General features: G+C 51.7%; 1 protein-coding gene across 1 annotated transcript in view; it reads left to right on the top strand.

Moving 5' to 3' along the window:
* Nucleotides 1-1,715: 1,715 nt before the first annotated feature.
* The window catches only part of Gramd4 (GRAM domain containing 4), a 45,764-nt gene continuing 26,106 nt past the window's right edge, over nucleotides 1,716-21,373 (top strand). Inside the window, exons 1-2 of the mRNA XM_059247253.1 lie at nucleotides 1,716-1,921; nucleotides 11,780-11,900. Of these exons, the coding sequence (XP_059103236.1) occupies nucleotides 1,760-1,921; nucleotides 11,780-11,900 (283 nt within the window). The 5' untranslated portion in view covers nucleotides 1,716-1,759. The remainder of the gene's footprint in view (nucleotides 1,922-11,779; nucleotides 11,901-21,373) is intronic.

Here is a 21,373-nt window from a genome sequence, read left to right as displayed (position 1 = left end):
AGATCCCGTTTCCCTGGGGGTCTGCTTGCACTTAGCCCTCTGACAGGCTGCACATCTCCACTATTCTGCAGTCCAGAGCACAGCAAATTCTTTTTCTTTCCTTCCTTCTCCCTCCCCCACCCCCCTCTTCTTTTGATTGATTTTCCTTTCTTTCCTGACAGGATTTTTCATGTAGTCCAGGATGGCCTCGAACTTGCTACGTAGCAGAGGATAACTTTGAACTTCTGACCCTCCTGCCTCCATCTCCCGGATGCCAGGATGCCAGGACCACTGTGCTAGGGACTGAACCCAAGGTTCCATCCATGCTAGGCAAGCATTCTAACAACTGAGCTATTTCTCCCTGACCTCCAGAATAATTTCTGATGCGCTCGGACAGAGGTCTTACGGTTCCACCATTAGTGAGTCTTGACGTAGGCCTTCATGGCAAGGAGAGCAGGAGCCTTGGGGGCAGGCAGGCTCGTCTGTTGCAAGGCTGTGTCCAGGCTGTGATTTATCTGTCCACTGAGGGCATCTGTGCTGCTGCCCCAAACAGGAAGCTCTTCCCGCCTTGCTACGCAGAATCCACCCAGTTCACCTCCCCGGTTTTCCTTGCGTGAAAACAATCCTGTGGTTGACTGGGCCTAGGCCCAGGCCCGGGGTCAAGCCCTCAGCATATGTCATCTTGAATTCCCGGAATACTTTGGCCTGGTCAGGATCATTTCTGATTCAGAGACAAAAGTCTCAGCTCAGAAAGGAGGTGAGCGGTGGTGGAGCAGGCTGGAGCCCAGGCATTTCATTGTTCTCCACCCTGGGGTCCTAGGGCTCTTGAAGATATCAGGGCAGGGTCTATAGGAAGGGCAGCCTGTGGGCCCTGACCTGTAGCCCTAGACCTGGAGCTGTGTAGTTGACGCTGGGGCCTTCCCTGCCTAGTCAGCCCTGCTATGGGCCTGGGAATGAGGCCAGCTGGACACTGGGGAAAAGCAGCCCTTCCCCCTGCCTCCTGGGGATTTTGAGGGTTGCCATGGCTCTCCTGGTCCAGTTAGGATAGAGGGGTGGAGAGCGGGCCTCCAGCGGGTGTCCATCATTTGGTACACATTGTCTGTTAATTTACATGAGCTTTGTATGCGGCACACAGCGTGTAATGGGACATGGCACCAGGCCTCTGCCCAACTTCTGACTGAGTTCGTTTCTGGGAGGGCTTTGTTATGGAGCCGAGTCTCCAAGGCCAAACCAGTGTTTGAGGGTGAGGGGGGAACGTTGGGCAGGCAAAAGGATGGACGGAGTCCCTCCCTGCCCACTTTTCTGCAGGGTATCTGCAGAGGCAGAGGTGACCCGCAGGCCCAGCCTTGGGACTGTCCCAGGAAGTATGTAAACTAGTTTCCAGTTTCAACTCTTAGCATTTTGGAGAGTGGTCAACTTTTTCTTTCCCAGCTCTAATTGTCCCTCTACCCTTAAGTCTGTCACACCGCTGTGACCCAGACTGGACCATCTGTGTGGCCAGGAGGGCCCCCCTGAGAACCTGGGCTTGCTTCTGCTCTGTTAGGACTTCGTACAGAAGGAACCTCAGCATCTGGGCAGGTTGTCTGTGATTGCATGGTGGCTGGTCTGATGAGATCTGGCCGTTCACGGTAGAGCTAGGTGCTTACCGTCAGCCTCAATCCAGAGCTGGGAGCCAACATGGCAGGGGTAACAGGCAGCGGGCAACCACTGATGTGCTTCGTTCTCTTGCAGGGAACCCTCCCGTCATGTCCAGGTGAGGCCGAGGAGTGCCGTGCTGAACATGCTCAGGAGACTGGATAGGATCAGGTTCAGAGGCCACAAGAGAGAGGACTTCCTTGACCTAGCCGAGTCCCCAAATGCCTCGGACACCGAGTGTGGAGACGAGATCCCTCTGAAGACACCACGGCCCTCACCCCGGGACAGTGAGGAGCTCAGGGACCCTGTGAGTATGTGCCAGTCCCTGAGTCTTATACATCCCTTGATGTGGACAGCAAGGATATCATGCCCAGTTCATCGGTGGCCAAGCTGAGTATGGACATGCGAAGATTTGTACCTGACCAGGCAGTTTAGAGACATACGCAGAGGCCCAACTCTCTGGCCCCTGTTGCCTGGGTACTGCAACCCAAGGAGCCCACTGGGACAGATCCTTGTCTGGGTGGGACTACTAGACCAAGCTTTGTCTAGAGGCTGCATTGCTTTGTCTTATTTGTGGGTTTTTCTGGATGTTTGGGAAACGTCTCATATAAACACAATGTTGTAGCCTGGCCTGACCCCCCAGGAACATTGATGTGGGGGTGGGGCAGGGTGAGGCTGCTGGCACCCAGCTTGTCTGTCCATGCCAGGATGTGTGTCCCTGACCCAGCCACTGGCTGAGCCCTCATCAGGCCACACAGTGGCCAGTGGCAAGGAGCTGTTTGTCCAGGGTTCAGATATCAATGGAGAACCTTAGCCAGGGCAGGGCTTTGGTGTGAACAAACTGAGGGCCCCTGCCTTCCAGAGCTTGTATTTCATGGGTGTGTCGGGCAGGGGAGTATGGAGTCGAGCTGGGCAAGTGCGTGCCTTGCAGTCTTTCCTCGGGACAGGCCTCTTCAGCCTCAGGCTGGCCGTGGCGTGCGCGTCTACTCAATCCCCTCCCTACCACCCCAGAGTCCTTGAGTGTACTTAATGGCCATTGGTTTTCCTCTCGGCCCCTGAGCCTGGTAATCTTTCCAGATGTGGCTGCGATCACTGGCCTTCCCCTGGCTCCTGTATTATTAATGCTTCATAATAGGACGGTGACTGTGTACCGCTCCTGGCAAGATTAATAATTTACTAGCGCTGCCTCCTAAGAGCCTGGCTGTGTGCCCTGTGCTGCCTGGCCAGGGGGGTGGGGCCATTTGCCTTCCTACCCAGCCTCCTGGTATATTGCACCGGTGCTGTTCCTAGAGTTCAAAGGCCGTGGCTAGTCCTTTAGTTTTTGGTCTATGAGTAGGCCATGCATCTAGCTTGGTGTGTCCCCTTTTGTAGGTGACATACAGAGCAATAGAGGACAGAAAAACTGTATCTTGTCCAGGACTGGTGTGGAGGTGTACATGCCACAATCTAGGTGAGATGAAAGTCTTTGTGCTGAGCATCTCAGGAATGCTCAAGAATTTCCCTGTATGAACACACACACACACACACACAAACATATTCACATGCATGCATACATATATGTATACACACATGTACACACAAATATACACATGCATACATATATGCACATATATACATACATGCATGTATACACATGCATGCACATCTATGTGCCTACGTGCTCATGCGTGTACACACACACACACACACACACACACACACACACACACACACACTACAAGATTCATAGTTTAGTGTCAGAAGAAATCCATTCAGAGGCTGGTCTCCTGGCTGTTACTCTGTCTGCCCATCTGTGTGTCTAGCCAGGATTGTGTAGTAGAGTTGAATTGGGCCTGGTCCCACCTACCTGTGTGTGTGTGTGTGTGTGTGTGTATGTGTGTGTGTGTGAAGAAACATGAGATGGCGTGCAGAGAAGAGGGTGGTATATGGGTCTCCAGGGAGAGCCACCCCAAGTCACAGGCTCACTTGGCCACTTACCAGCTGCAGGGTCTAGCTGGAATGCAGTTGGAGTTTCCTGTTACGCAGACCGTAGGTGCTCTTACCCCACGTGGTCTGCCACCCTGTGATGTCTGGCCAACCCTGGACCTCCTGCTGGTGGCATGGCTAAGCGTGGGTCTGACAGAAGATTCTGAAGCTGTGGCAAGCCCACAGCCACATGCAGGGTTGGGGACCCTCATGGCAGACATGGCTTGGGTATTAGCTGATGGTAGTTAGGTAGGGAGTGGCACATTCTTCTAGGCCAGGATTTTGGGGCTACTTTGGGCAACATTTGTTTAGATTGGGACACCTGGTGAGTGGAGAAGGCAGGTAGGTAAGCATATCCTTCGTAGCTTGCTTGTCTTGACCTCACAAGGAGAAGGTCCCTGTGTGTGTTTTAGCCCCCAGGGGTGCCATGGTGGGTGAGTTGACCTTAGGCAGAAGGGAACTGGCTCAGAAGGTGTGGGTGCTATGCTGACGAGAGAAATGGGAGAGGAGCTTGCAGGATATGGGGGTCTTAACCGGAGGCAGAGTATCTAGATTTAGGGGCTACTAGGAGCCCCTGCAAAAGAGGGACAGGCCAAAGCTAGTTGTTTTAGGGTGACTAGCTTAGAGGTATAGTTTGGAGAATGTGGGCTCCGGAGGGTGGCAGAAGGGACATGCCTGGGCATGGTGCTAGTTGGATGGGCCGCCTCTGATGTGTAGGAAAGTCCCTGTGAGGCGGGAAGGTCCCAGGAGAAGTATTGATTGGGGAGGTAGGCTTGGCATCCTGGGCCGCAGCTGAGAACAGCTACTGCAGAGGCCTTGACAAGGTCAGACCTGGGACCCAGGCTCTTGGGCCTTTTGGAATTAGGGAGCCCTGTGGGGAAACTGCTCCAGAGACCTGGATGCTAGGAATCATGGGAAATCCTTGCTATGGGTTCAGCCCTAGCTCAGGGCACTGTGCAGAGTGCCAGGTCACTGATGATAGAGGGACCAGGTGATGCTGTTTGCCCTTAACCTGCCCCTCAGTACCCGCAGTTTAAAAAGGGACGTATTGGTGTTTGTTCTGGGCATGGGTTGAGGCTTTTTCGTTTTCGGTTTTTTTTTTTTTTTTTGAAACAGGGTTTCTCTGTGTAGCTTTGGAGCCTCTCCTGGAACTCACTCTGTAGCCCAGGCTGGCCTTGTTGGTTTGAGGTTTTCGTGAGGTTGGTAACTAGTTGGCCCATTGTTACCATGCAGGTAGCTATTAGCACCCATAAACTAGTGGCTCAGAGGCTCCTCCCAGGCCAGGTCCTTTGCAGGGCCTTGGTCTTATAATAAGTCCTCCCCAGGGACTCTGGGTCAGGGTGCAGTGGTAAATATTCTCCCACGCCCTTGTTGCTCCTTTGAGGGTGACGGTCCTTTGCTTTGTGCAACCTCCTGGAGAGATTGGGAGCTCAGGGACCAGCACAGAGGCCTCAGTGGTTGGTTGGCTTGATGCCAGCCTCTTAGCCGCACCCTTACGGTATCATGGGGGCCGTTGTGTGAGTCTGATTCAGCGGGCTCCAATGTACGCTTTATATTGTGCAGCCCAAGAGGGGCCGTGTGTGCTTTAATGGCCACTGGTAAATCCCCCAGCCTCAGCTCTGCCCACTGCTGGTCTGCTGCGTCTCTGTGGCTTTGCCAATTCTTAAAAAATTTTGGGGTTGGGGATTTAGCTCAGTGGTAGAGTGCTTGCCTAGCAAGTGCAAGGCCCTCGGTTCGGTCCTCAGCTCTGAAAAAAAAATTTTTTTTCCCCCAGGAAAGGTGGTATATGTCTGTCTCTTTGTTTTTTGTTTTTTGTTTTTTTTTTTTTGAGACAGAGTTTCTCTGTATAGTTTTGGTGCCTGTCCTGGATCTTGCTCTGTAGCCCAGGCTGGTCTTGAACTCACAGAGATCCACCTGGCTCTGCCTCTTGAGTGCTGGGATTAAAGGCATGTGCTACCACCGCTGAGCGAAAGGTGGTATATGTCTTTAATCCCAGCACATGGGAGGCAGAGGCAGACATTTCTGTGAGTTCAAGAACAGCCTATCTATCTGTCTATCTGTCTATCTATCTATCTATCTATCTATCTATCTATCTATCTATCTATCTATCATCTATGTCTATCTATCTATCTATCTATCTATCTATCTATCTATCTATCTATCTATCTATCTATCATCTATCATCTATATCTGTATATCTATCTATCTATCTATCTATCTATCTATCTATCTATCTATCTATCTATCTGTCTGTCTGTCTATCATCTGTCTATCTATCAATCATCTATCATCTATCTATGTGTGTGTGCTCTTGTGATTGTCGTGGCATGTGTATAGAGGTCAGAGTACAGTTTGTGGGAGTTGATTCTTTCCTTCTCCCATAGGATTCAAACTCAGGCTGTCAGGCTTGCTGTGAGTGTCTTTTCCTGATGTACCATTTCACTGGCCGGGTGTTGCCTGGTCTGAACATTTTCCTGTAAAAGGACTGGCACAGTGTATAGCCATTGGAATCTGGTTTCCGGGGCCCCCCCCTGCCCCCTTTTTGTGACTGAATAATGTTCTGTGGTTTGGTCTGAGGGTATATATAGCTTAGCAATGGAGTGGTTGCCTAGCATGTGCAAGGCCCTGAATTCAATCCCAGGTGTATCCATATGCTTTTTTCTCTGAAGTGGTGGCATGTGTCTAATTCCAGCACTTGGGAGGCTAAAGCAGGAAGATTACCCCAAGGCCAGCCTAGGTTATATGGCAGGTTCTGGGCCAGCCAGTGCTACGTAACAAGACTCTCTCTCAAAAATGAAACAAAACAACGACAAACCCCTAAAATAAACAAAACAAGCTCCAGGGTTTGGATTGACCACATTTGTTTATCTATACATACGCTGGTAGACGTTAGGTTTGTTCCCGCTTTGGGACTCTGACAAACAACAGAACAGCTGGGAATATAGTTTCTCACAAACAGCTGTTTGCATCTGGAGTCCCTGGGTCTTGTGGAGGCTCTGTGCTTCTGATGATGTTTTTCCCAGGTGACGACGACGACGACGACGACGACGACGACGAGGAGGCCATTTTCCATTTCCATGTGCGGGGTCTGTGGATTCTCTTGGTCGAGGTGGTACAGGCATCCCATTCACCAGTGCTCTGTGGAGCTCTGTGAGGGCTGTTGAGCTGCCTCGCTCCACGGGCATTCAAGCTCCCACTGTGGAGTGTGTTTCTGCTTCTAGTGACCTCCCCACTGAGGGACACTGGTGCCCTCCAGCTTGTGGTATTGCTTGGTCTGTGAGTCACATGCCTGCATAGGCCACATCCCACTCCTATGAGAGAGTGATGGGGGGCCCTCCTCCAAGCAATGTAATTCATCCCTAGGATTGGCCCAGAGGCCGATGCTCCCTCGCCCCCACCTTGGGTTCCCTTCAACTCCAGTGTCTGCTAATCCAGGCAAAAATGACACCCCAGCTTGCCTGGCTTTTACACTCACTTTATTATACACATTTACAGTGGTTTTGTCCCAGCCTCAGTTCATGCCCAGGCCCCTGGCTTCCAGGTTACTCCTCCTGAGTCTGAGAAAGGCTAGCCAGGGAGCCATGAAGCCTGCAGGATTCAGACCAGAACTTCAGCACAGTACCCTGGGGCCTTGTCACCCCTGTTGGAGACCTTGGTCACTCGGCCAGGCCCCTTAGGCCTACCTTCACTGGGCTCAGGGGACTCCCCTGAGCTGTGGCTTCTTCTGCATTGAGGCCCCTAGAATTCACATGCTGAGTGGAAACCCTGAGGCCGGGTGTCGGGATACCCATTCAGGGATGTAAATGGGTGCACTCAAATGTAGCTAGCCATCAAGAGATGAACTGGCTGCTTTTGGCAGGAGGTTGCTGAGCACATTAGGTTGACCAATCTGTCTCTGCCCCCTCTGCCCTTCCTGCCAGCCTCCGCACCTGCTGCCTGCCTGTTGTGTGGCCAACCCCGCTCTTTTCCAGGAAGGTTGGCTTACAGGCTGGGAGGCACTGGTTGCTCTCCAAGCATCCTTCTTACTCTCTTCACTTGGGATTCGCCCTTCCTAGCCTGACGTGCCGTGAACAGAGTGGCATCATCGAATCTGGCTTCCTGGGCTGCTCTGAAAACTGGTATTCCCTGTAGACGCCATAACAGTGACCGTCAGGGATCTGGAGTTGGCCCCGCTGCTAGAGGGTTAGCACACACACCCAGGGCATAAAGAGCTCTAGGATGTCTGTGCTGTGCCTGGCACAGTGAGGCTCCTTTCTAGGACCCTCATCTAGATAAGAAGACTGATACCCTCGGTGGGGATTACACCCAAGGTCATGCTACAGGCCACCATGGAGGAGCATGCTGGGCTAGGCATGAGGTTCTAAAGGCCTACATAAGCCGCTGAGCACAGGGTCTGGAGGTTCTTGGATTCTTCTCTCCTTTCACATACTGACCCCTACCCCAGGGACCCCTCTCCTCTCCTCCATTCCAGCTCCTGTGTCATGTACCCTTCTATTCATAGGTGGGGATTCTTTTGATTTGGGGCCCTGGGGTATTACCTGTGGGAACAGATTTGTCTAGAGCAGATTGTCTTGGGACTGCACTCCAAGGCATCCCCCAATGGTCAAAGCAGGGGGTTTAGGATGAGGGGACATGGGTACACATCCTAGCTTCTTTCCCACTAGCAACTGACGGTCCCTCACTTTCTTCTACCCCCATGGACATGGCTATGTGAGGGCTACTTGGAGCCAAGTGACAGCTCCATCAGAGGAAGGTCACACTCACTCCAGAACCTGGCTGGTTGGGGCTTACAGCCTTCCACTGACTTTCCTTAGGGTTAGTGTCCTTGCTCCGGACCAGATCCCTCAGGTGACAGAGGCCAAGCCCACTGGCTTCTTAGGACTCCCAGGGTCCCTCTTCCCTCCATCATCCCTTGAGGGAATCCTGGGAGGAATCAGTTGTAGGGAGGGCAAAGCCTGAGTGGAACAGAGTAGGTGGGCTGGCAGTACTGACTGCCCTTAGCATGGTCTGTGCTGGGTAGTGCTTTTCTTGTTCATGAGGTCTCTGCTGTATAACTCGTAACAGTTACCAGGCAGCTGGGTATTTCCTGGGCAGGGCCTCACTTATCCTGCGTGGGCTGTACCCACTCCTGTGGCCTGGCTCCCCGAAGACTCCTGCCGTAGGGTCGATTGACAAATGGGGCAGCTGACGGGCCTGCTAAGCCCAACACAGTACTTCTGCTGTAAGCCTGCCGGGCCTTGTGAGCAGAGCTAGTGAAATATTTAACGATTTCCTTGTAGGCTAGATCAGACTGCAGTCAGAGTGTGGGGCATTTCTTAGCGACGAGATGGGGACGAGGCTGCAGAGCTCCTGGGCTGCTGGATCCCATTTCAGTTCAGCATCGATGATGACCTCCTTCCTAAGATAGGGCTTGTCTTGACACGCTGGGGGCGGGGAGGCTAGGTGTGACTCAAGCACACAGAGAATGAGGAGAACTTACAGAAGGTGCGTAGACCAGAGGGCCAGAGAAGTAGTCAGGGTGCACGTGTTAGAACCAGCCTGAGTAGAAACTCCGAGAGAGCGTGTGGTTGTTTCCCCATTCCAGAGGTGGTGAAGCAATGGGAGGTCAAGAGGAGGGGGGAGAGTTAGGAATTAGGTGCCGGCCAGGACCATGGGTCATGTGGCCCAGAGCTGGGTTAAAGATGAGCACGTCACATGCGGGGCGGTGGTGGCACATGCCTTTAATCCCAGCACTCGGGAGGCAGAGCCAGGTGGATCTCTGTGAGTTCGAGGCCAGCCTGGTCTACACAGTGAGACCCAGGACAGGCACTGAAGCTACTCAGAGAAACCCTGTCTCAAAAAAAAAAAAAAAAAAAAAAAAAAGTCGCATGTGTCCTGAAGTTTGCATTTGAGATTGTGTGACTTCCAGGGTCCCTTCACGGACAACCACTTCAGGCATCTGATTACCCATCTGCCTTTGATGTGTCTGGGGCTAGTGGAGCAGATAAGGGCTGGAGACAGGCAGCCATGTTGAGATTTGGCCATAGGTTTGATACCTTGTGTATATGGAGTCCTGCACACAGGCTCCTGCAAAGTGAGTCTCAGTGGATTCTCTCCTGGCTCAGTATGTTTCATTTGGGGTTGACTGGGTCTCAACCACCTCTGGACAGATGTCTGCCTGGTGTTTCTGGGCTGAGGATCATCTGTCCATGTGACTTGCAAGACAGGTGATGCATGTCCTCTTTGGGAATTTTCTGGTCCTGGACAGGGGTGTTGGAGTGTTGGGGTACTTATGCACTCCTAGCTTTTCTAGAAAAGGTGCTATTTAGCTGGATTTCATCTTTCAGCATTGATGTGGGGAGTGATACCCATAGGGCCTCTTGGGTAGATCATACCGCAGAAGTTACTGTGCCTTCAGCCACCCCAGACTTTCACGTGCCACTGTACCAAGGTCCATATCCCCATAAACTTGTGTCCTGGTAAACAGACATCTAGAAGTGCAGGCCAGGTGCCCAGGCAGGGTATCCATGGACTGGAGAGCTTTGTGCAGACCCCCTGGTCTCTGTCAGCCCCTTCATCCCAGGCTATGGCCCTGAGGGGTACACGTATCCACAGTGCTACCCCAGCTGGTCTGTCTGTACATACGCCCTGTTGCATAGGAGAAGTTTGGGGGGCCCAGGCAAGGTGGTCAGTTCCGCTCTGTGGCTTACAGGGCTCTTGGGTGCCATTTTTGTCATGTCAATAGCAGGGTGCAGCTGTGGAGATGACCACGTGAGTTCCCACTGTGGCCTGGGAGGCTGTGCAGTGCTGGGTGGGGCTGCTTTCTTTTCCCTGTGGTCAGCAGGATGCAGAGCTGTGTCCAGCGTCTGTGGCGTTGGCAGTGGGGGCTGTGACTAGAGCCAGTCCTTAGCCGCTGTGACAGGACAGTGGTAGAATTTGCTCTCTGGGGAGCCAACTGGAGGGACCTGGTGTGGAGTGTGTTCACCTTGGATCCTCATAGGCCTTGCTTAGAAACTGTTTTCCCCTCTGATCTACTCACTTGTGGGACAGACACCCTTGGGCTTCCATTAGGAGGGTAACTGCTCTGGTTGGGTCATAGTGTGCTTCAGGCATCCCACCCAGGATGGTGTCATGTTTTTTTCCCTCTGTAGTACCACAGTCAGTATTGCTATCACTAAGAGGCTTAGTGCCAGCTGGGCATGATGATACACACTCAGGCAGTTGAGGCAGGAGGATCATGAATTTGAGGCTAGTCTGGATTGTATTCTGAGACCATCTCAGAACCAAAACAACAGAAATGAAGTTTAACGCTTTGTTTAGTGTTTTAAACCCCTTTCCATTTTAAGTGGTTATGTGTAGTGTGCGTGTGCATGTTTGCATGTGTTGATGTATGTGTGTGAGTGCGTGTACCCATGTGTGCATGTGGAGGCCCCAGGTTGATCTCGGGAATCGTCCTCCATTGCTCTTCTGCTTTATTTACTGAGGCAGGATCTTTCAATCAAACCCAGAGCTCAATGATAGTTAATCTTGCTAACCAGTCTGCCCCAGAGATTCCCTGTCTCTGCCTTCTGAGGCTGGACTTACAAGTAGGATACCATGCCCACCTGGCACTTCTATAGCCTCGGAGGAACTGAACTCTGTCTTCATACTTGTGTGGCGAGCATCTTAACCACTGAGCAATGTCCCCAGCCCTCACGTAGGGTTTTGATTTTTGTGTTATTTCTTAAGACCTTGTGTCAGGGGGCTGGAGAAATGGCTCAGGTGTTAAGAGCACTGGCTGCTCTTCCAGAGGTCCTGAGTTCCAATTCCCAGCAACCACATGGTGGCTCACAACCATCTATAATGAGATCTGGTGCCCTCTCCTGGCATGCAGGGATACCTGCATGGAGAACACTGTATATGTGATAAATAAATCTTTAAAAAAAAAAAAAGACCTTGTGTCAGGGCTGAGAAGATCCACACTGAGATCCTGAGGTAAGTGGGTGTGCTGGTACACAGTTGTTGAGCCCTTGTTTCCTTATCCCATATGTTCAGGAAGATGCTCTTGGGGGCCCTAGGGCCATTGTATTGACCATAATATACTTTTTCTTGTGATCCATCTGCAGTAAAACATCAGAGGTGGCAGGTGCCATCGCAAGGCTCTGGGGCCCCCTTAAACCAACTGCGATCAGGCAAGGCTGCTTTATCATGGCCCTCTGAATGCTTGGTGTTTTCCTTCCAGGCTGGTCCAGGGACCCTCATCATGGCAGCAGGCGTCCAGGACTTTAGCAGGACAGAGTTCGATCGGCTGAATGAGATCAAGGGTCATCTGGAAATCGCCTTACTGGAAAAGCACTTTCTTCGTGAGTACAAGAAAGTACTTATGGGGGCAGGGGATGGGCCACCGCTGAGTGAGGGCCGATTGGGGGCGGGGTGGGGTGGGGGTGGGGGGTTGCTACAGTATGGACGTGGGACAGGTGTGTATGAGCAAAGGCGTGGGCGGGGGCCAGGCATGCGAACATAGATGTGTGCAGGGGATAGGCTTGGACCAAGAGAGACGGGGACTTGGTTGTCCTCACATGACATTTTCCTTCTGAATATGTGTCTGTTGCCTCACAGAAGTCAGCCCTGGCCTGTGCTTTGCAGGTAGGATGAGAGAGCAGCTGGAGTCTGGGAAAAGAGTGACATAGTCTGTGAAAACTGGGTTGATTTTAGTGACTCAATACAGTTAACTCAGACTTTTCAGAGCTTCTTGGAGGAAACGGAAGCAATTTGTTCTGTTACGTACCGGGACTTCGGGAGCACCTTGGGAGCCAGTTGTCTGCCGACCTTCTCCTCATGGCTCTTGCTGGCCAGATTTTGACCTCTGGAGTAAGGAGGAGGTGGTTTTGGCAGAACAGAAGCTTTTGGAGTCACAACCCAATCGCGTCTCATGTTTGGTCTTTCTCTTAACTTCCATGTCCTCCTAGTCTTACGGGGGAGTAAACTGAGGCACAGATGACTGAGTCAGCCTACCATGTGGTGAGAGTTGTGAGGACTTAACCCAGCCTGGCTAGCTCCAAAGCTCATGCTCGTGGCCCCGATGTGTGACAGTGTTACCACAGATGATGCTCTGCAGGAACGGAGGCTATTTTTGGGAAGCAAGTCCAGGGAGAGAGCATCATTCCTGCTGGCCCAGAGCTGGTCACTGTGAATCTGTGAACCGAGTCCAGGCCAATGGCAGGAAAGTGTAAGGCTGCCTGAGCACTTACCCTGCTGTGGAAGAATTTGAAGGTGCAGTGTGGAACCAGCCAGAGTCCATGGGGATGAGGTGGTGGGGGACTCTAAGGGTGATGGATCATGAGGAAAAATATCTGAAGTGCATAATCGGCCATTCCTCAGTAGGACAGCATCGTTGGCATCCTAGGACCGTTCCCACAATTCTTTTCTCAGTGTTGCCCAAGGAGCTGTCTCATCCTGTTCCTTGGTAACTCTTAAGGTGTGGTGTGGCATTTACCCTGACAGTGTGGGTGCAGCTCTGGGCAGTTTTTTTTTAATTATGAAAGATTTTGAACATGCACAGAAACAGAGCAGAGGGTGTCGGGGGCGCCTGTTGACTCTCACACCTGCTTCTGTAGGAGCAGATTCTAAGCCAGGCTGCCTCTCTCCCCTCCCTCCCTGGGTGTGTTGGGCGATGCCCAAGCAGCGCTCTATCGCATCATCTGTAAATATTTTAGTAGATAGCTCAATATGTTTTAATGACAAAAGCTGAGAGACCAAGATGGCAAGTAGAACAACAGACAGCTTTTCTTTGATTGCACCAGAGACCGACTGGAGCTCGGATTTCCCCGATAGGCTCCTGGCTTTCGACAACTCTGAATTGATACTCATCAGGGTCCATGGGTGGGAACGGCTGGTGTATCTCCTCAGTCTTATGGTGCCTTCGCTCTCTATTAATGCCTTCACCCTGGGTGGCTAGCTCACCAAGGCTGGAGCTCCCCCCTTGACTCCGTGGATAGTGTCCTGTGGACTCCCCATGTCTACCGCCCCTCCTCCATAATGGTGGCTGTGGTTGGTCTTCGGGGCAGACCTTTGATGGTCTTGCTGTCTCTTGCCCCGAGACATGCTGTCCCTGATGTAACGGGAGTTGCGAAGTGCAGTCATTGAAGGGACTCTTGCCAGCCAGAGCGTGGCAGACATGGCTCTGGCAGGCCTTGTCCTTCTCCCCCATTCCCTCTGCCTTGCTAAAAACCATTAGATGACATTCCTAAAGCTAGCTACCAAGGTCTGTTCCCTAACGTCCAGCTATCGAAGTACTGAAGTCCAGCAATCAAAAACCCACTTTGGCTCACCTAATTAATATGCTGAATTAAAATGAAGCACCTCATCCTAACAAAGGTTTCCTCCTTTACCTGTATAAGCCACCATTTGCCTATGAGCTGCATATCTCCTCTCTGTCCAGAGGCAGTCCTTTGTCACCCTGCCCCCAGTACACATACCCCTGGCCCCCCTCCCTTGTTCCCTTCCCCTTCTCCCTCATCCTCTGTCTCTTGTCTCTGTCTCTTACTCCCTGCCCTCTGTCTCTCTGGGGCAAATAAATCCCCTTTGTGCTGAGAACTTGGTCTTGGGGTGTCCTGAGACGATGCTGATCCTTTCTGTCGTTTCATTGGAGTTTTCAGACTGGTCATTTTGGTACGTCTATAGTTCTTGCTCCATTGACCAACCAATGCATTTCTGAAAACACATTTCTCTCTGCTCTCTGGTTGTCTTGAGGTGTGATTCGCGGGGGGGAAAGGCAGGATACATGGATTTCCTCCCTTTGTGTCACCGTTTTAAATATGCATAGAATATTTCACCTGAGACCAGAGAGGGTGTCTGCTCCGCTGTGTGTTTTAGAACCGTGTCATCAGGAGCTCCAGTAACAAAGCAGGATCATGGGGCTGTGACCTGTGTGTGCGCTCATAGTCCAGCTTCTGGGCTGTAGATGCCCTCAGCCCTTGGCTTCTTAGCCTGCCCGCAGTGGGACAAGATGTTCGAGCCCCTTCACAAACACTTCCTGTCCCAGTGCTGGATAACCATTGTTCAAGGCAGCCCTGGTTCTTTTCAGTGGAAGTAATCTTTAGAGGACAAGTGAGGATTACAGGGCGGTCCTATAGCTGTGAGTCCCCGTGCCTTGACCATGACAGTGACCAAGGCTTGGACAATATGAGTTCGGATAGGTAACTCTGTAGGAGCAGACCTCCAGGACTCCTGGGTGTCTTTTGGACCTCAGTGGGTCTTTACTGTGTCTTCAACACGTAATGACAGTCTACTTCTCAGAGGCAGCACCAGCCTCACTCAGTTGTTTTACCTTACAATGATAGATTCAGGTCTCAGGACTAGCTGGGCATGGTGGTACACACACACCCTAGGAGCACTCAGGAGGCAGAGGCAGGAGGACTGTAGAATTGGAAGCCATCCTGGGTTACAGAGCTAGACCCTGTCAAAACAAACACCAACATCTGCAAACACCCCAGTGTGGCGGCACACACCCCTAATACCAGCTCTTAGGAAGCAGAGGCAGACAGCTGTGAGTTCGAGGCCAGCCATAGCTACATGGTGAGACCCTGTCTGAAAAATAAAACAAAATGCCAGGGCCGCCACCAACCTTGGGACCACTGAGCCCAGCCTGTGTCGGGTCATGCTGTTTTTGTCCCCAAGAGGATATCTCACTACAGAAGTATCAGTTCCTTCACGGGAATGCCGCTTGCGAGGCTCCTCCCCCTTCATGGTCCTGCCGTCAAAGAGAGCGGGGCCAGCTTTGTTTGTTCCTCCCACTCCTGGTGTTTATGGAGATTGCCTTTGTTTTGCTTGAATTTATTTTGACTTTATTTCAGACTTAGTTACAAAAATAGCACAAAGAATTTCCGCGGACTTTTCACATGGTTATTCCTCAAAGGGTAACATTTTGCCGCATTTATTTGTCAGTGATTCTTATCCGTCAAGCCCCCCTTCCCACCATCTAACTGTCTATACGTTTATATATATGAGCGTGCATCAACCCATTGATTTATCTCCCACCCACGTGTCCATCCACCTCTCCTCTGTCTGTCCATCCACCCACATGTCCATCCATATCCCACCCACAAATCCATCTATCTTTCATCTGTCTACCCATCTATCCACCCACACATCCATCCGTCCCTCTCCACCTTTCCATCCATTTATCTACACATCTGTCCGTCTCCTACTTACCCATTAATCCTCCCACCCACACACCTATCCATCTCTCACCCAGTCACACATCTATCCACCCACATCCATCTCTTGCCCACCCACCCACCCATCCATCTCTCATCCACCTCCCTATCCATCCATTCATCCATCTGTCTGTCTATTTATATGTTTTTTTTTTTTTGTCTGAGCTGGCTGATGGTCTGTTTCAGACACAGTGCTCCTGAGTTCCGAATCCTCTACGGTGTTTCCTCAGAGCAAGGCTAGTCTCTTGTCTAGCCACAGTATGCAGCGATCAAAACCAGGAAATAATGTTGCTATGCCATTATCTGGTAGGAGACCTTATCGCAGCCTCACTATTGTCTTATTAATGTTCTTTATAGCACAAGAAAGTTCTGGTCACGAGTAGCCTCTTGAGGCTCCTGTTCTCAGCCTTTGTTTCCTGAACTGGGTGTTTTTTGAGGCGTACAGGTCGGTTGCCCATAGAATGGGCTTGGGTTTAGATGTCCTCTGTTGCTTAATAGAGACTTGGATCATGTGGGTTTTGCCCTGAGTGTCGCAGACATGATGGTGCATCCCCAGTGCCGGTCAGGAGGTACAAGATATCGTCTCATCTCATTCTGCAATGCAAAGAGTTCCTTGTCAGATTAAATTCTTGTAGCTATCTAAAATTATTGCGCTGGGGGTGTAGCTCAGGGGCAGAAGGCTTGCCAGGCATACTCGAGGGAGGTCCTGGGTGCCTTCCTCAGAACTGAGAGAGGGGGTAAACACCCAGTCAAAAAAAAAAAAAAAAAAACCAACAACAAAAACTATTTACAGTAGCGTAAGCCTGTGGTCCTAGCACTAGAGAGGCTGGGCCAGGAGGTCACCTAAGCCCTGGAATTCAACACCAGCCCCGGTGACACAGTGAGACCCCCATCTCAGAAGCAGACGATACAGCGTGCTTTATCTGGCTGCACTATCAAGTTATATTTAGAGAACTTGGGTCCCCCTCCCATCCTCTCTGGAGTCCCAATTTTCCTCTAATTTCCTAATTCCTTCTACTGATTTTTCTGTCATACCCCCCCCCCCCATAGATAAATGTTAGCACACTCACACTTTGCGAACACTTGTGTTCTGTTCTGGCAGTCACTCTAGGTGGGTACCAGAGATAGTCCCTGATCTGTTTTCTGTCTGTCTCCGCAGTGTGGGTGTGGCCAATCTAGTTGCCTGTTGGTGACTGATTATACATACCATCCCCAGCCTCCTGCACTGGGTGTTAGTAAGAGGCAGCTCTTCCCAGGCCATCTGCACCTTGTGGATAGGGTGGGACCTATTTTTATACCCCAGGCTTGATGTCTTGGGTGTAGTGGGTGCTGAGTGACTGAAGAGAAGGCAGAAAAGCCTGGCGGAGGTGAAGTTTGCACAGAGGAGCCTGTGCCTCCTCCCAACACGGCATCCGTCACAGTTCCCAGGGTAACACAGTGTTGTAGAGTCTTGAGACACACAAATGTGTTTTGGCTGTCACTCAGCCTATACAACGTGTGCTGGCCTGGTCGTTCCTGTTCCTCTTGGCCTGTAGGGGAAACACTGTGTGTGGGGTGGAGAGAGCTGCAGCCTGGCCTTGAGACCCCAGCTACCAGCTCTTATTTCCTCCTTTCCCTAACAGCTCTGCACGAGCTGCTGAGGGCCTTGGCTCCATCCCTAAGTGCCTAAGTGAGTAGTGTTCAAGTTCTCTTCGACTCTCGGCTATCCTTTCTCTCTGACAACAGACTGTCTTTCTCCACCGAGGAGAGAAATGGCCCGAGTGCACAATAGGTTTCTTCGGTGATTAAATATTGAAGGGTACAGATGTTCTCGGGAGAAAACGACATGGGCTGAAGAAGGTACAGCTGAAATGTGCTTTAGCTACGGCCAGAGGCAGGGCCCTAAGCTTGTTAGAGACCATAAGTGACTGAATGGGATCCATTTCCCTGGATTATCACTTGTTGGACACCAGCGCATTTCCTTCCAAGGCATTTATCACCGAGTGTTGATTGTGTGCCGATCACTTGCCGCATGCAGGCGCTGAGAAGTGAGATTCACCTGTGTTGTAAAGCATGCAGGCAGCCTCTACCCCAGAGCAACTTGGCCTGGGGTTGGATTTTGGAGGGGAAAGTGCTTCAGGCCTTTCAGGGGCCTCCTGGTTATTGGGCTGGGCTGCAGAGCTTCTTGTGGATTGAGGTCCCTTCTTCTGAGTTGACACCTCCCTAGGGTCACTAATGCTGACACCTCCCTGATCAAGCTAGAGGGGACTCCTCTAGGGGCTGTGCCTTGTCTCCAGCCACCGCCACCTATACAGTGGTGTAAGTGGATTCCCAGTGGAGGCAGCCAGGGGGGATAGCAGTGATTCCTGAAGCATGTGACTCAGAGGGAGAAGGCTTTTGCCCTACAGCTGTCGATATACTCCCGGTAGCCTCCTTCTCCTGCTCAACACATGAGGGGCTAGAGTGGCTGATTCTTGCCCTGTGGGAAGACTTCTGGAAGAAGCTGGTTGGGAGTACAAGGAAGCCTGGGGTGGCTGATCCAGGTGATTAGAGACCAGCAGGACGGCCTCACTGTCAGTTTTTGGAAATCAGGAGGCTCTCGAGCCGCCAGTGTTCTAAAGAATTGAGGCAGTCCCAAGGCCAGCTAGAGACAGAGCGAGGTCTATCATTGACAAATGTGCCTGGGCCCACTCCTCCAGACCTGGGCTTGCAGATGTCTTGCTGGGGGAGGAGGCTGGCCTCCTGTCCTCCTACCTCTGCCTCTTCCTACAAGTTAAGTGCTGTGGAGCTCAAAGATAAGGCCCAGGGACAGAGCCTGGGTGGGTCTGCTTCTGTCCCTAGGGAGTGTAGCCAGTGGCAAGAAGAGGTCACGAAATGGGACAGAAGACCGAGATGAGCTCGACACGGGTCCTGTAGACATTTTCCCAGGAAAAATGATGACATTGGCCTCTAAGAAAAATTAAAGATCTGACCCATCAGGTCCATAGTTTCATATTTCTATGGCTGGAGGCATGGCTTAGTGCTCTTCTAAGACGTGTGAGGCTCTGGGATCTGTACCCAGTACTAGGGTGGGGAGGACCCCAAAGCCTTTGCTTTTCTAGATCATTTCTGTTGCCCAGTAAAACAGACTCTTGAAGTCCTCATTGCAGTTGAGATATTTGGCCCTAAGACTTCCCATTGCCCAGGATAGGAGTTCTTTGAACACAAATGCTGAGCCCCCCAAACCCCTGGCCTCTGCCTGTAGCTCATATATTTCAGAGGAAAAACTCAAATTCAAATACCCTGGTGCCGCTCCCAGGGCCAGGGCTCCTGCTGTATTGGGGTGAGATGATGAAGTCTGTACATGCTCATCTGTTGTGTCATGCTGAGGGCTCCATGTCCCAGGTCTGGCAGAGTGCTTTGGGCAATGACAATTGATTTTCATGCAAGTGTTCCAATCAGGAGCCACTGTCCGTCTCTGTGGACTCCCATCCTGCCCCGTGAGCACAACACCAGCTCCCAGGGCTATGAGAGGGTGTCATCCTATCCCTGCTTCTGGATGGCATGACTGAGCCCCTGTATTTGCGGTGGGGAGAGAAGTCACTTGGGCCATCAGCCTTCCATCTTCTGCTGCTCCCAGTGGTCCCCTGTGGGAAGCCTCGTCTGGCAAAGACACCGTCCAGTGGCGCGTGGAGTGTGTGATTTAGCCCTGTAGGGGGCAGCAAATCACCTGTCCACCTTGACGTCCACCACCTGGACTTCATGGGAGAGAGAGAAGGCAGCTGCTGCCTCATCTGTATGGTCCCAGAGCTTGGCAGCTGCAGGGTGCTCCGTACACATCTGGGTGGATGGATGGATGATTCAGCAGACCACTGGCTGTATCAACCAGTGGTGAGCACATGGATGGACAGGTAGATAATGAGATGAGTGGATAGATGGATGGAGGTGCTGCCCCACCCCCAGGCCTGCCTTTCTGCACATCCTTTGGGACCTTACTAGCACCTCCCAAAGCGATTCTCCAGCGGTGTTTGGTCCCAGGCACAGTTTCACCTTACTGCCTTTGCTCCCTAGCATGTGTACCCAAGCAGAGCCCCTGGGGCGTATCTCACTTTGCCGGTGATGGGGTATTCCCACCTGCCCTCCTGCCCATACTAAGCAGAAACCAGGTGTCTAGCAGTGAGCTTGATGTTCTGAGAAAGTTCGGCTGCTGCTGCATGGTTGGAGGGATGCATCCACAGGAGTGGACGGAGCAGACAAAAAAAATAATTGTATATGTGGGTTTTTGCCTACATGTATGTTTGTGTGCCGCATGCATGTCTGGAGCCCATGGAGGCGAGAAGAGGGCATTGGATCCCCCAAACTGGAGTTAGAGACAGCTGGGGGCCGCCCTGTGTTTACTGGGACTCAAGCCTGGGTCCTTTGGAAGAGCAGCCAGTGCTCTTAGCCACTGAGTCATCTCTCCAGCCCTTGCCCTTCTCCTTCCAGACCTTAGGGCAGGCACATTTGAGTCTTTACATCTCTCAGCCCAGTGCTAGCCAGGGCCTCTGAGTCCAACTCCAGAGATCAGAGGCAGCATGTCACCTCAGTCCCCCCATGTCATACCGAAGGGCCGTGGTGGGTGGGTCTGGAAGCCAGCCCTTCTGAGCAGTAGTTCTCCCTAGGATCCCATTTCTTTTTCTTTTATTGGGTTGTTGTTGTTGTTTTGCATCTAAAGAAAAAAAAAAATCTCAGGGCACTACCCTAGTCCCATAACTGACTTCCTACACTCACCCACATCAAGCCCAAGCAGCCTGTCATGTTAGAATGTGAAACACCCAGAGCTTGGCCACGCACTGCCTGATTGAAGGACCATTAAGCTTGGTGTTGACAGTTCATCATGTGGTAAATGCCACCTCTGTGCAGGGCAGTGAATAACACGGAGATAAGTAGGTGCTAGGAAACCTCGCAGGCTGGCTATGCTGGACTTGGAGAGCAAGACACCCTCCGAGTGGAGTAGCCAGAGGAGAGAAAAGCTTCTTCACACAGCTCCTGCTTCTCTGGGGCTGATGGTAAAGGTATGCCCTGAGCTCAGGAGGTGACTTGTACCTGGTCCATGGGGGAAGATAAGGCGTTGTCTTTTAGAAAAGTCCTTCACGATAACTGGAAGGGTCAATTGGGCTGGGAGAAATCTGTTCAGGTGTCCAGGTTTGCAGTCCAGCCTGGCAAGAGACAACTTTCTCTTCCACTGGGTGGCTTCTCTGTGTGTGCTCCAGCTGGGTGGGGAGAGATTTTATTTAAGCCTTATCATTTGATTTTTTTTTTTTTTACCTGTGGCTGAGGCTGGGCCTGTTGCATCTTGTGCCAAAGGGACTCCTGCTTGAGAGATCTGCTTTTGCAGATTTGAAAATAGCTTTGAAGTCCTTTTCCTTCCTTCCCTGTGGGCCAGGAGCCATGGAGGCTGCGCCACCTAGGCAGGCCGTGACCATGGGCTGAATTGAGTATCTGCTCTACATCCCCTTGAGCCAGCATACTGAGAGGGAAGGTTTAGGTTTCTTGGGGTCAGGGGTCCATGAATCACCTGCCCTTCACCTTCCAGACCCTGAGGAGGCCGAACCCTGGACCAGGTGGGCGGACAGGTGGCCCAGCTGTGCCAGGCTCCCATAGCTTCTGTCAGGTGTGCT

The sequence above is a fragment of the Peromyscus eremicus genome, chromosome 20, assembly GCF_949786415.1.
Source record: "Peromyscus eremicus chromosome 20, PerEre_H2_v1, whole genome shotgun sequence".
Taxonomy (NCBI): domain Eukaryota; kingdom Metazoa; phylum Chordata; class Mammalia; order Rodentia; family Cricetidae; genus Peromyscus; species Peromyscus eremicus.
The sequence above is the reverse complement of the archived record's forward strand: the minus strand, read 5'-3'. Positions and strand labels throughout refer to the sequence as shown.